This window comes from Pipistrellus kuhlii, unplaced genomic scaffold (assembly GCF_014108245.1).
Source record: "Pipistrellus kuhlii isolate mPipKuh1 unplaced genomic scaffold, mPipKuh1.p scaffold_m20_p_35, whole genome shotgun sequence".
In the NCBI taxonomy this organism is placed as follows: Eukaryota; Metazoa; Chordata; class Mammalia; order Chiroptera; family Vespertilionidae; genus Pipistrellus; species Pipistrellus kuhlii.
In genome coordinates, this window is record NW_023425535.1 from 3,230,685 (window position 1) to 3,245,678 (window position 14,994).

Genomic DNA, 14,994 nt, shown 5'->3' on the forward strand with positions numbered 1-14,994 from the left:
CAGCGTCCCCTAGACTCACCGAACCATATGCCACCTCCTCATGTGGTCTCTAATGCCCAGGAGCCAGCTGACCAGTGAGCCCCAAGGCTTGAAGTGTGTGAGCACCTGCAGGTCTGACCTCCCCAGGGTGTGGCCTCTGTCCTGCAGGGCACAGCCAGCACCAGCTCAGCTGGGGCTGTGCTGCTGCTTGTTTGGAGGACTTCCTGGTCATGTTGCTTCCTGCGTCCCTTGCTCCTGTGGCCCAACAGACAGAGCCGTGTCGCCCTGCCTTGAGATTCCCCTGAACAGAACTGGCAAGGAAACTAGGAAGATCCCAATTAGGGGCGATAACCCCGGAGAAATCCGGGTTCTTTGCAGCTGACCGTGCTCTTCCCACAGCCCGGGTGCTTGTCCAGTGTTTACAGAGCCTTCATTAGCTCCTGCCGCTCAGATAAGAGGTGGAAGCCGGCATCGGGGCCAGATAAGAAGCAGAGGACTCAGGGCGGCGGGAGCCTGGGAACGGCCAGGCGCTGGGCGCAGAGTGGTTGGCGGGACGATGCGGGCCTGCTCCTCCCGGGCTCCTGCCCACACCCGCTAACACAAGGTGGCCAGCGCCGTCTCCCGCCCAGGGGACCCTGTGCTGTCTCAAGATGTGCCTGGGGGCTTTGTGGGTGGCCCTGCCCGTGCTTTCCCTGCTGGCCTGCTCCGGGCAGGGGAAGCCTCTGGAGGCCCGGGCCCTGGGGTCAGCCAGGGGAGATGCCCGACTGCCCGCAGCCCCGGGAGGTGAGCAGGCTGGAGGTGCCTTCGCCCTGAGGCTGTTCCTGGAGAATATGAAGATGGACTTCCTGCGCAGCCTCAACCTGAGTGGCGTCCCGGCCCAGGACAGGACCGGCGCGGAGCCGCCGCAGTACATGATCGACCTGTACCACCGGTACACCGCTGACAAGTCGTCCACCCCCGCGTCCAACATCGTGCGCAGCTTCAGCGTGGAAGGTAGAGTCCACCCCTAGGGCGCTGCAGGTCGGGGTTGGGGGATGCAGTGTCCACAGCTGCACTGCCCGCTCTGGGGGACACTGGCCACAGGAGGTCTTTAAGTTTCCATTTAAATTCATTAGAATGAAATCAAATGGGTAACTTAGTTTTTAGTTTCACTGGTTTCCATTCAAGTGCCCGGCAGTGGAGTGAGGCTAACGGCTTCCCTGCAGGACCGGGGCTGGCAGCTCTGCCTGGGGAGACCCCTGGGCCTGGGCTCCTGGGCTTGGTGGGAGCTGAGGGCATGGCTATGCCCTCAACCCCCCTCCCTCCCTTTTCTCCCTTCCCACCGAGAAACAGACTGCACATTGGGCCTCCAGCCCCTGGTATGTTTTTAAACTTTGAGAGAACATCTCTCTCATGAAAAGGTATAGAAAATTCATATAAATGCCTCTGAGAGATTAACACTGGAGGACTATTTAATTATTTCCTAAATATATAAGAATGGCCCTGATCTAGGAGGACTGAAAGAGGACAGACATTGACTGAGGGCTATGTCACTCATTCACACAGAGCAGGCGAGATGTCTGAGCAGGGGTGAGGCTGGCAGCTCTATTGGCTGCAGTGGGAGACCCGCGTGGCTGTGGGCCTCCTGCTGGGGCATTCTCCCTCTGAACAGCCCCTTGGCATGGCCTCTCTTTTCCGCCCTGGGCTGGGGCCCGGGGCTCCTGCAGGCCTTGCTCCTGCCACAGCCGCCAGGCCCGCGTGAGAATGTTGTGCCCACAATGCCTGTCCAGCAGTGTCCGATTTCCCAAAAGGAAAAATCTAGATTTTATGTGAACTTACTTGGTTTTAAAACACTGGCTTTATTCTGTTACTCCAATCTGCCAGCATCTCACCAGGCCTCTAGCGTATGTCTGTGTCCTCTGTTTTAGGACTTCCTTGGCTGGACCTAGCCATTGAACCCCACAGTCTGGGAGTCCAACGCTTAGAGTCATCTTAGGGGCACCTCGCTCCACCCTCAGCATATCTGGGCCCTGGAAACAAGCGCTCTGATGGCCACAGCTCTGCCGCTGGCCAGCACTCCTGTAGAGGCCATGCATCTGCCCTTTGAGACATCTGACTGCAGCCCACAGCCATTGCCAAGGCAGGTCAGCAGGAGCGCACGAGGCCCCTAAAAGCGCTCTGCTCACAGACCCCCATTAGTCGATATGCCAAAGCACCTCAGGGGCTCTGTGGGGCTTGGACAGCTGTGAGGGGACCATGGAGAACTGCGCGAAAGGCCAAGTGCTTGCGGGGCAGGGTATGCACCAGTGGGAGGACACAGAAATACTGACTGGGCATCTATATGAGGCAGGGCAGTTTGGCCAAGTTACATGCACCATCGTTTAAAATCATACACTCAGGGTCAGCTCTCAGAAGAGGGCTGTTTCATTGCTGTTGTATTTGGCTCTTTTTTTTTTTTTTTTTTTAAACTGAGGATCTTTGCAGAGCGTGAGCACTTTGGATGTTAAACACCTTAAACCCACACCCGCTCTGTAAAAATGAAGTAACAATAGATCCTCGTGAAGAGTCATATGAAATATATGTGCCGAGTCCCCACTGCAATTGGGGGCGCCTGGTAGAACCTGGGCCTGTCCACTCCATTGCCAGCTTCTCCCTCATCCGCTTTGCTCTGCACAATTCTAAGTGTACCTCTCAGATGCCTCTTCTAACGGAGGACTTACGTGAAACCAAACAGAGATTTGGCAGCCCTTTCATCCCCCTGTGAGTGTCAGCTTGGTGTCCTGAGCCAGACCCTCCCCGCAGATGCCCTTATTGTGTGTTTGTATTTCAGATGCCGTCTCTGTATCCGCCACAGAAGACTTCCCCTTCCAGAAGCATCTGTTGCTTTTCAACATCTCCATCCCCAGGCACGAGCAGATCACCAGGGCAGAGCTCCGGCTCTACAGCTCCTGCCAAGGCCACGAGACGCCCGGTCCTGAGCGGAAGGGAAGCATAACCATTTATGATGTTGTGGGTGGAGCAGACATAGGGGACACTTCTGCGGGAGCCAAGGCCTTCCTGCTGTCCCAGGACATCCGGGGCGAGGGCTGGGCCACCTTCGAGATCTCCAGGGCCGTAAAGCGGTGGGTCAGGGCTGACACCACCAAGAGCAAAAACAAACTGGAAGTGATGGTGCAGAGTCACCGAAAAGGCTGCCACAAGCTGGATATCAGCGTCCCCCCCGGCTCCAGGAACCTGCCCTTCTTCGTGGTTTTCTCCAATGACCGCAGCAATGGGACCAAGGAGACCCGGCTGGAGCTCAGGGAGATGATCGGCCATGAGCAGGAGAGTGTGCTCAAGAAGCTGTCCACCCAGGGCCCAGAGGCAGTTGGGAACCAGGGCGTGGGGGACGTGGAAAGCCATGTGGCCACGGGGTCCTCCTTAGCCAGACGGAAGAGGAGCGCTGGGGCCAACAACCACTGTCAGAAGACCTCCCTGCGAGTGAACTTCAAGGACATCGGCTGGGACAACTGGATCATCGCGCCCAAGGAATACGACGCCTTCGAGTGTAGAGGAGGCTGCTTCTTCCCCCTGGCCGATGACGTGACCCCGACAAAACACGCCATCGTGCAGACCCTGGTGCATCTCAAGTTCCCCATGAAGGTGGGCAAGGCCTGCTGTGTGCCCACCAAACTGAGCCCCATCTCTATCCTCTACAAGGATGACATGGGGGTCCCCACCCTCAAGTACCACTACGAAGGGATGAGCGTGGCAGAGTGTGGGTGCAGGTAGTGCCACCTGTGGGTGGGGGAGGCCAGGTTGGAGGGGCGTAAGGAGAGGTCCTGCGACAGGGACGAGGTCCGTCTGCATGCCAGCCTGGAGAAGGAAAGGGAACTATCACATCCATCGCTCTCCCTCTCAAGGCCACCATTCTGCTAGGTGTAACGGCAGGAGGGCAATGGCAGGGAGGTAAAGCCTGGAGAGAACAGGGCCACCCGGAAGGGTTGTTGGGGTGGAAAGGGAGATGACAAAAAGGCAACATGAAAAAAATAATCCAGAGTCAGCAGAACACTGAACAAAGTGAGCCTGAGGCATCTAGACAGGTAGGTGAAGTGTAGAGATTTATAGAAATTAAGGCGTGAGAGGGACTGGGGCTTATTCCAATAACCTTGAGGACTGTGAGGGAAAGAAATGGACCAAGTGCTTACACCAGTCATTTCATCCCCAAACCCAGTGAGACAGTGTTATGACTCCTAATTTATATATGTGGAACCCCGAACTCAGACAGGTCAAGTGGCACCCATCAGAAATCTGACTCCACCTCACAGGTTTCCATAGGGCCACCTATTGGCCATGTCTAGGATCTTCCCAAGTGCCCATCACAGGGTAGCAGATCACCTTGTAGCTAAAGATGAGTTAGCTGCGAGGAGATGGGGGGCGCGGGCACTGGACTGAGACTGGCCGGTATTCGCCAGCGGGACTGGCTTGCCGGTTATGTTCAGGGCATGTTCTGGCTGCTCAGTGCCGTGCTGACGCAGTGGTCAGTGCTTTTTAACCTCACCCCAGAGTCACTGGAAAGGTGCCCGAAACCAACTGCAGGGGAGAGAGCGGGGCAGCGCACTCGGCCGCAGTGTATACGGTGCCGCAGCCACGGGGCCGCTGGCACGGTGCTCATATGGCCAACAGTTCACACGGCCACTTGCTGCCCATGCATTCAGGCCTTGTGTGGTTTGGGAGGGAAGACACAGCTGCCCTGATGGCCGGGACCTGTGGCCTGCATCTTTGCAGTTCTTCCCTTGGCATAACCAGCTCCCCAGCACAGGCTGTGCTGCCTCCTGGTGTCCAGAGCCACGATCTAGGCCGTGGTGTGGGCATGGGCCGAGCCAGCCCTCACTGACCCAGGAGGACATGGCCTCTGTTCTCTGTATTTCCTCCTCCTCTGACTCAAGGCTCACATGGAATGAGAGGGGGTGAGGAAGAGTCTGGGAGTGGTGAAGACCCCGCTCGATGGCCCTTCTGACCACTGGCCAGGGCCCATCCCAGCAGAGGCCTAGAGAGACCTGGACCATGCCACTGGTGGAAGCTCCGGTGTGTTACAAAAATAAAGGTTTGTGCTGAATGTTTACATGGAGCCAAGGAACAGCTTTAAAATAAAATTGCAATGAAACACCATTGATTACTAGAGTTTTAGAAAACACGAATTCCTGGTATGACAGTGTGCTCAGTCATAAAGATGGGTGGGTATCTTCCTGTCCCAACGATGTGTTTCCGTGCCTGCATCAGAGTTTTATTGGAAATAAAGTCAAAAGTCTACTCTGTGGCCTTTTGTGAATGTGAGACCTAGGCCCGGTGGTCCCTCAGCCCCACACCCTGCCCACCCCTCCCTAAGGCCCTTCTTTCAGTGGGAGGGTGAAGGGGAGGGGATGGAGAAGCGCTGCAGTGGGGGTGGGGACACCGTGAACAGTAGCCCTACGCCCTGCCGGGTGGACATGTCTGTGTAAGGGTGTGTGTGTGGCTATGTGGGCATGGGTGTGGGCATGCATGCAGGTATTTGTAAGTGACCATGGATAATCAGCCGCCGTGCCATTCTCACCCTGCGCACGTGTCAGGGAGAGGCCTGGCTCTTGCTCAGACACACATCTGGCCCCGCATCACCTTCGCAGGGCATGCTGGGCCACACAGTCCCAGCCTCCGCTCCACTCTGTACCTGCTCAGCTGCCACCACCAGCCAAATGCCCTCCAGAATCCCCTGTTCTTGGCCTTTGGGAGCCGCCCCATCCCCATTCCACAGCCCAAGTCCACCTGCTGGGACCCTGCTCTAGTGTCTCCCCTTGGCCCTTTCCTGAGCCTCTGGGGCGGATCTTCCTGGCTCTGAGGACACCAAGCGTCTATCATAGTTGTCACTGGCCCAGGAAGGAGACCTGACAGCCTCTTGTCTTGAACCTCCTGAGGCAGCAAGTCCCCCAGGACAAGGCCCGTGAGCTTCTGGTGTCTGTCCATCCAGGAGGGCTGACACGGCCTGTGGCTCAGGACAGACTGGGGTGGGTGACCATGAGGGACAGGACAGAGGTCATGCAAGGAACAGCCCCAGAAGTGTTCTCTGGCCCCATCCTCACCAGTTTCCCTCAGTTCACCCAGCCGGAGATGGAAAGGCAACAGCACCACCCTGTGGACCCTGACTGTAGCACCTGCCCTTTGCCTGAGGACCACCTTCACCCTGCAGGGTAGTTTCTAACCATGCTCCTGTTTGCCACATGAGAGCAGTGGCATTGCCATCATCGCACATAGCAAAGTGATGGCTGGCAAGACTGAAGGCTGTTCTGAGCTCTCATGTGACCTACAGTCCCGACCGGAGCAGGGGAGAGAGAGACTCAGGGATGGTGAGCAGAAGCCCCAGGCCACACAGAGACAGTGGGGTGGGAGTGGAGTGGAGGGACTGGGAGGACAGCCAGAGAGGGAGGCCGGGGCACCCCCAGACCAGGCTGGCTCTGACAATAGACATCTATACCACAACCTTTATAGTGGAAAGGCCTCTGGCTTCAATATGGGGTAATTCTGAAGGGCCTTCCTGCTCCAGAGCTCCTCAGAATTGGCCGAGACCCCTGCTGCAGCTGCATCGCCCTCAGACTCTCCCTCTGCCCAGGGCAATGCCTGCCCCTCACCCCCTGGGACTGTGAGGGACCAAACCCCAGTGCAGATTGAACAGCTGGCTGAAGGGCAATGCATGCATTTGGAGGGTAATGTGGAGCAAATAAAAAGACTGAGGTCCATGAGCAGCAGCATGTCTAGACGTTAAATCCTATCGCTGAGCGGGAAAGCAAGTAGCACAGCGAATGCCCAGCGTGGCGTTAGCCACATCAATAAGCCCCACACTGAGACTGTGTGCAGCCTAAGGAGATGCTTGCACAGCAGGAGGCAGCTTATAAAAGCAACAGAGCACTCAGCACAGGGAAGGAAGTGGATGATGTCATGCGTGGTGTCTTCACCATCATCCTTGCAGTAATTTCTTGATATATTTGTCCTCCCCTTGGGAGGGTGATTTGTCTTTGGGTCTCCAGCACAGAGGCCAGGGGGACACCAGCATGAGGCTAGATAAATGCCCATTGCATCTGCCCCTACCTTGTCCAAACATGTCCCTTACCCACTGTCAGCACCGTGAGGCTGATGGCTGACGGGTGGACTGGTGAGGAAGACAGACTTCAAAGGCAGCTTGAACTTGCAGTCCCCACGTGCCTAGAGTCCACACACACTCTCCCAGGGCCGGGCAAGTGGGACCTCGTCCTGGGAAACAAAGGCCACCACTGCCCAGGCCAAACAGCTAGCACAGAAGGAGGGGAGACCAAGCTCTAGAGAGCATGAAGCCACAGACATGGTGCGGATCCCTGACAACATCAAGGTGCAGCTTCCTGTGTCTTTGGATCTGGATAGTGAGTGGTGCCCTCTGTGCTTCCCCGCGACCCCAGCATTACATTCACTGCGGAAGCCACGAGAGCCCCACCTCCAGGGCATCCATGTCAGTGCTGAGCTGTTCTTCCTCTGCTTGGACGATGCTTCTGCCAAGCTGTGCTTGACCAGTCTCTCCCTCTGGCTCTCTGACTACCATCCGGTTTGCCAGGGATGGTCCTGGCTTATGCCTGCGTTCTCTGTGTAGTTAGTAGCAGGGCCCTTGTTGGACAGCATGTTACATACGTGGTGTCCATCGTCACAGACAGCTCTGGGGCTGACAGCAGAGGACAGCTGGGAACAGCAGGGTGGTGGGAAGGGCATGGGGTGTGAAGTCACCTATTGGCTCATGGTTATGTCAAAGCAATGGGCTCATTGAGCCTTGATGTCCTTGCATATCACTCCACAACATGGCTCGCTGATGCTTCCTGCTGCCTGGGGAAAGTTCACCTGGGCCCTCACATTTTCTGAGTAATGCTCAGGAAAATATCAGAGCCATTCTATTATCTTCTATTGTCATTTTTGGCTCTGAGCCTTCATTTGTATAACCACCACCCCCCCTTCCTATCCATTTTCTCTCCCTGTTCCTGGTTTGGAAGTGAGGGTCCTCCCATGCACATTCCAGAGCTCCTCCGTGTACTTGGCATCCAGACCTGAAACTTAGCCACATTCTTAGGGCTCGCAGAGACATTTTTCATTTCCTTGCTCTTTCTGGGCCCAGGGGCCTCACAGACCAGATCCTGATGCCTGTTAATTATTGAGGTTCAGACATATATAGATATGTTTGGTGGACAAAAACATACAGTAAGAAAAGCTAGTCTTGAGGGGAAACATCACAAATGAGGATGGAGCCTTGCAGGCAAGCCCTTCTAGGCAGCAGAGTTTGGTGATTCGAGACCCAGGGTGAGACCACACCAGACAAGATTATATAGGCCAGGGAAAAGAGGACAATGGTAAGCCAGGCAGGAGAGAAACATTGAGAGGGGAAGTTGGTAGAATTATAGCAGGATCTTCCCTAAGAGGGCTAGGCACTAGAAAAAGAATGTCTTTGCTTAGTGGACTAAACTCAACCATATAAGTGATAATGAGTGCTGGCAAGGATGTGCAAAAACAGACCCTCAGAGACTACTGGTGAGAAGGTAAAATGGCGCAGCCATGTTGGAAAACAGTTTGGTAGTTGCTCATAAAGTTAAACATAGAGTTACCATATGATGCAACCAGTCCACTCCTAGGCATATTCCCAAGAGAAATGAAAATGTATGTCCATATAAAACTGCACACCAATGTTTATGGCAGCATCATTCACAAGAGCCAAAAGGTGGGAACAACCCAAATGTCCATCAAGTGTTGAATGGATTAACAAAATGTGGTCTATACACACAATGGAGTATTATTCGGACATCAAAAAAAGGAAGTACTGGCACATGCTACAACATGAATAGCATGTTGTAGCATTATGCTGAGTAAAAGAAGCAGTTACAACAGACCACATGCTGTATGATTCCAGGCATGTGAAGGTCCAGAGCAGGGTGAAGGTCTATGAGAAGAGTGATTTATTTGGGTGAGGAAGCAGAGATAGGGGATGGCAATGGGGGTAATAGCTGAGGAATGCTGGGTTTCTTTCTGAGGTGATGAAAATGCTGTGATGGCTCTACGTTTCTGTGAAATATTGAATTGTGCGCTTCAAGTGGGTGAACTGTGTGCATGTGAATTGTATCTTAATAAATGTGTTTTTAAAACATTAAACAAGACCATGTTCAAAAAAGTGATAGAACATGGTGTAAATGGGATGATAATTTTTCAAATCCATTCTGCCTTCCCAAGCCTTCTCTCTCTATCCACTGCACCTTTTTCTTTGTGTGACTCTAAATGTCTCCTCCAATCCCTCCTGATTAGGTTGCCCTCAGAGCCTTGAACCAGCTTGTCCTTGGAGCCAAGCCCAACAGGGACCAGATTCCCCCCCCAAGACCAAGCCCTCTTAGCTCAGAACACGCAACCCAAGTGGCCCTCGTTCAGGAATCTGCACTCAGCCAGAGCTCGCGGGGATGCTTGATGGAGGCGGACACATGGGGGCTAGGACTCTCGGTGTCACTAGAAACTGCCTTGCTCTGACCCAGGCAGCATCCCCACCTCTCAGGATCAGTTCCACAGAAGGCACCTTGGACAAACGACATAGAGAAGGCCTGTCAATGTCTGCCTCTTGGCCTTTCCCTTCTCTGGTCCCTACCCCTCTTCCTTGGCCAGAACCAGCCCTCACATCAAGGCGGCTTCCTGGTGAGCGGTTCCAGACTCACTTCCTGGGCCTGAACCATCCCGAAGCCCCAGGCCTTCCAGTGTCTGCCCCCTACTTGCTCCCAGGCTTCCCAGATGACTCCTGCTCATAGATTTCCAAGACTGTGATTTACTCCCAGCCACCCTCAGACTCCATCCAATTCATCCCATGTTAAGCTCTGGCTCCCTGGAGACAGGAGGTGGTGGCTTCACCCCAGTATACAGCACACTCTACGTTATCAGAGACATGGCATTTCTGGGATTCATAAAGCCATAGGGATGCAAGTCCCTGCTCATGCTGCCCCCTTCACCACCACAAGTCATGCCTAAAACTGTGACACAGACCCAGAAACTAAAGCCCAGGTAAGCAGGTACAGAATCCCTAGAGGGCAGTGATGTCCTCTCTTTCTTCAGCTGGTCATGCTCCCCAGCTCTGTGGTCTTGGGAGAGTTCTGTAAACTAGTCCAGCCTCAGCTTCCTCACCCACAAAACAGGATAGGAAACAGAAATGCAATTTGAATCCACCTTTAGAAAATTCTTAGGAATCTCCAAAAACATGCTAGGATGAATAAATAATCTCAACCCCATTGAAGGATATAAGAATAATACATATTAAATAACTGGAAGTGAAAATATAAAGAAAAACTATCATTTACAATAGCATCCAAAAATGCAAGAAATACTTATTTATACATTTAACAAAATATTTACATGATACATAAATTGAAGCCATACAACACTGATAAATCAAAGAAGACCTAAATAATAAAGAGATATACCATATTTATGAATTGGAAGACAAATTATGAATTGTCTTCCAAACTGATCTATAGATTCAACACAATCCTAATCAATTGTTTGATTCTAAAATCCTTTACCTGAATCTCAAATTTATATGAATAATCAAAGAAACTAGAAAAGTCAAAATAATTTTGATGAAGAATGACAAAGTTGGAAAATTCACACTACATGATTTCAAGACATATTATAGACTGTAGTGACCAAAACAGTATGGTATTGGTCAAAAGACAAACAAATAGATGAATGTAACAGAACAGAGAGTACAGAAATAGACCCACACATATGTGGTTAATCACTTTTTGACCAAATGCCAAGGCAATTCAGTGGAAATCTTTTCAACAATTAGTGCTGGATCAACTGGATAGCCACATGGAAAAAAATAACCTTTGACCCCTACTGCACACCATACACAAAAGTTATCTCAAAATGGATTGTATATGTGAAACCTAAAACTATGGGTCAGGGGTGGGAAACCTTTTTTTTGCCAAGGGCCATTTGGATATTTATAACATCATTCTCGGACCCTACAAGATTATCAACTTAAAAATTAGCAGCTATGTTTGGTCAAGCATTTAATTAAATCACCCTAAGGCCTTGGTGGGGCCAGAACAAATGATTTCTTGAGCCTTGTACGACCCATGGGCTGGAGGTTCCCCATCCCTGCTATGGGTTTCTAGAAAGAAAAAAAAAAAAAACATTAAAGATAAGCTTTGTAGCCTTGAGATAGGCAAAGATTTATTAGATATGGGACAAAAATATAAATTGTAAAGGAAAAATTGATAAATTGGAATTTATCAAAATAAAAGCTTGATCTTCAAAATTCATTGTTAAGAGCATGAAAATACATGCTATAAAAATTAGTGCGTATTAATATATATGCACTATATGTATTAGGCAAAAGAATCATCTCCATAATATAAAAAGAACTCCTACTTTATAAATAATAAGAGAAAAACTCTCCTCTCCTCCCTTCTCCAGCAAATGAAATTTAAAAAAAGATTTAAACAGACATTTTACCATAGAATATATATAAATGGCCAATAAATATAGGGTGACCCCCAAAATGTAAACAGACATTTTGAATAATTATAAAGACAATGTTTATTAAAATAGATTTCATTTTCACAATTGAGCTATCATCTGGGAAACTCTGTATATATTATAAAAAGACTAGAGGCCCAGTGCATAAAAATTCATGCACTGGAGGGGGGATCCCTCAGCCAGACCTTCCCCCTCTCACAGTCCAGGAACCCTAAGGCCAGGAGGCGACCCAGCAATTAGGGGAAGGTGATGCTCCATCATATCTCTGCTGCTGCCACTGCTGGCAGAGCAAGGCTTAGTCGTCCTTGGTTACCTGAGCCTTGGGCAGCCCTGGGAGGCTGGGCAGCTGCCATTTGAGGCTTGCTTGCACTTCAAACCATCCCTGGGCAGCTGGGGGCTGAGGGAACTGGGGTAGTCCGGAGGCAGGCATGTGGAACGGCTAGGCCCGAAGTGGGCTCAGCCTCTGCACATGCCTGCCACCCCAGCAGGGCTGAGGGGACTGGGCACCACCATTTTGTGGCTGTGGGCACCACCATCTTGAAGGGCATAACAGTCCATTAGCATATTCCTTCCTAATTGGCTGTAGGCATCACCATCTTTGAGGGCAGGGCAGTCAATTAGCATATTCCCTCCTTATTGGCTGTGGTCGCTGCATTTTGTGACAGTATGAAGGTCAATTAGCATATTTCCTCTTTATTAGCTAGGATGCTCAACACCATAGTCATTAAGAAAATACAAATTAAAATCACAGTGAAAAGCCAATCTATGCCTATTTGACTATACCAATTGTATTGATGTGGGAAAACTGAAAGACTCACATATGACTGGTAGAAATTAAATTTTTGAAAACAGTTAGGTAGTCTCTTAACACATTAAGCATGCAGTCCTGTCCCACAAAATAAAAGCCTATGTCCACACAAAGACTGATATATTTTCACAGCAGCTTATTGTAAGAGTCGTTCACATGTAAGTCTATCCAAACATGAGTGGATAACAAATTGTGGTATATCTATAGAATGGACTACTACTCCATAAATTAATTAATTAATTAATTAATTAATTAATTAATTAATGGTACACTAGACAACATCAATGAATCAAAATCCTTGAAGTAAAAAAAGTGAATAAAAGAAGGCAGACAAAAATTAGTGTGTATTGCATAATTCCATTTATATAAAATTCTAGAAAACACAAACTAATCTATAGTGTTTGGAGATGGAGATGCAAAGGGACTTGAGGAAAATTTGGGGATGAGGACAATGTATGTTATAATGGTGATAGTTTCATGGGTGTATAACATATGTCAAAACTCACCAAATTCTACACTTCAAAATGTTCTTACATCAAGTTGTAAGAACAACAACAGGGAAAGTATACATTTATTAAGGAATTTACAAGTTACTGAAAAATATAATATAATAAATAAAAGAGTGCTCCCTTTGATTCAGCAAGCCCAGGCTTGGAAATTTATTCTACAAAAAAAGAAGTGCCAATGTATTTGAGAAACTTTTATCACCATGTTGTTATAGAATCAAAAACAGAAACAAAGAGCCCTGGCCAGAGTGGCCCAGTTGGTTGTAGCATCGTCCTGTACATCAAAAGGTGGTGGGTTCGATTCCAGGTCAGGGCATATGTACACCTAAGGTTGTGGGTCAGGGCGCATATGGGAGGCAATGGATCATTGTTTCTCTCTCCCATTGATCTCTCTCTCTCTCTCTTCCTCTCTCTTCTTCTCTGTAGAATTAATGAAAATAGTCCTTGGGTGAGGACTGAAAGAAAGAAAATGCAGAAACAACTTTAAGTATCTCTCATAAGGAGGAGGATCAATACTGAAAGATAAGACAGAGGGCTGGAGACCAGGACACAGGTTTTATTAAAGGAGCAGGAACCCTGCTGGGCTGCCTTGCAAAGGAAGAGAGCACATGTGGCGGAGTGAAGGCGTCTTTTGAAGGGAGGAAAAGGAAGGGATGGGGCTTAGGATACTCTACACACACTGATTGGTGGTTTCATATAAGGTACATAATTAGAGACTTAGGAATCGGGGGCTTAAGGTATTTGGCAGGTGCTGATTGGTGGTTCAATGTACAGTCCATATAACGTGCCTGGTTAGGAGCTCAGGAATGTTTGGGCTGCAGGTGGAGTTTATGTCATTCTTCATCCATCAGTTGGGGGAAGAGAGGATTTCTCAAATATGTTATCAAGGACTATTGCACAACCATTTAAAGAATACACTGTATGTATATACTTCAACTTGGAAGGATATTTCAGCTATATGTCTAAATGAAAACAAAATGTAAATTACTGTTCAGACTGTTATGAAATGACATGAGATAGAGGGACAAATGGATAGGCATTCATAGATGGATGGACAGGTAGATTTTCTACATATGTGCTTCCTGTATGAACACATTAATCTGTTGCTAGAAAGTCTTTGGGGGAAATTTTGACATATTTATGAATTATTTAACTTGTAAAACTATGTTTTACTTTTATTCTTTAAAAATTAAACAGAGAAAGAATTAAAATGAACACAAGATTCAACTTGCTTTGAAATGCACCAAAAAAAAAAAAAAAATAGGTTGTATGAGGATTAGAGAAGGAGCCCAAGAGACAAAAGTTCGATAAAGAAAGAGTAATAAAACATCAGTGGTACAATCTAGGTAGACACACATGGAAATTTGCTATACCACTTGACAATGTCCACAATGACCTTCAAGGGAAAAACTAACATGAGGTGAATAGATGATGATGATAGATAGGTAGAGAGATAGATAGAGATGTGAGTGGGTGGATAAATTCACCATTGCAAAAGTGAATTCATGATGTAACAGGTGACTAGCTTCTTCCTGGGTTGCCCAGAGTCAGGCATACTTTTTTGATCATCCCAAGAGCACACCTTCTGAGCCATTTAATCTTATGTTGGGGTTAGTGTGTGATGCACTCTGGAGTGAACTCCAAGTCTGGGCATTTCCCATGTGTACAGACTCTTTAGATATACGTAGGTCTGTGGAAGGTTTGGGGCTTCAGAAGTACCTGGTACCTCAGGGTTCTGAGGGCAATGTCTGCCTCTTGGGGTTTCTCTTCCCAATGTCCCAGAGGAGCTCTGGTCACAGGCTGCCACGTACCAATTCCTACTGAGTTCTCATTCTGCAGCCTACCTGGGAACGCTGTTGCAACAGCGTTTCTCCCTGAGGAAGCCAAGGCCCAAAGCAGTGATGTCACCTACTCTAGGTCTCTAGTCTAGAGAGCATAGGGTTTTGGAGGCATTCCTAAGTTCACACTCTTGACACTTCTGCCCATGTGGCTGTCTGTACATGGGAAGGGAGGCTGAGGCTTCGGACTCCATCCCAACTGCAAAGTCAACACCCACGATCACATGGGAAGTGCACCACTGAAAGCATGAGCACACAGCCAGGCAGAGCCCTGGGAGAGCGGCCTGGCTCACCTCCTTTCGTTGGCCTGTTATCTCCAGGCCACCAGGCAGGACTGGGTGGGAGATGC

The 14,994-nt window shown here is 49.5% G+C and overlaps 1 protein-coding gene across 1 annotated transcript; it reads left to right on the forward strand.

Moving 5' to 3' along the window:
* Positions 1–411: 411 nt before the first annotated feature.
* Positions 412–5,127, forward strand: GDF2 (growth differentiation factor 2). The gene is made up of 2 exons (XM_036461266.2): positions 412–972; positions 2,789–5,127. Exons 1-2 carry the CDS (start codon positions 630–632, stop codon positions 3,727–3,729), a joined length of 1,284 nt encoding a protein of 427 aa, XP_036317159.1. The 5' UTR covers positions 412–629; the 3' UTR covers positions 3,730–5,127.
* The last annotated feature ends 9,867 nt before the right edge of the window (positions 5,128–14,994 follow it).

Excerpts from the sequence above, each read along its gene's own strand:
- GDF2 (XM_036461266.2), top strand. The coding sequence starts at position 630 with ATGTGCCTGGGGGCTTTGTGGGTGGCCCTGCCCGTGCTTTCCCTGCTG. Across the intron at positions 973-2,788 it reads GCGCAGCTTCAGCGTGGAAG|ATGCCGTCTCTGTATCCGCC; the intron begins GTAGAGTCCACC and ends TTTGTATTTCAG.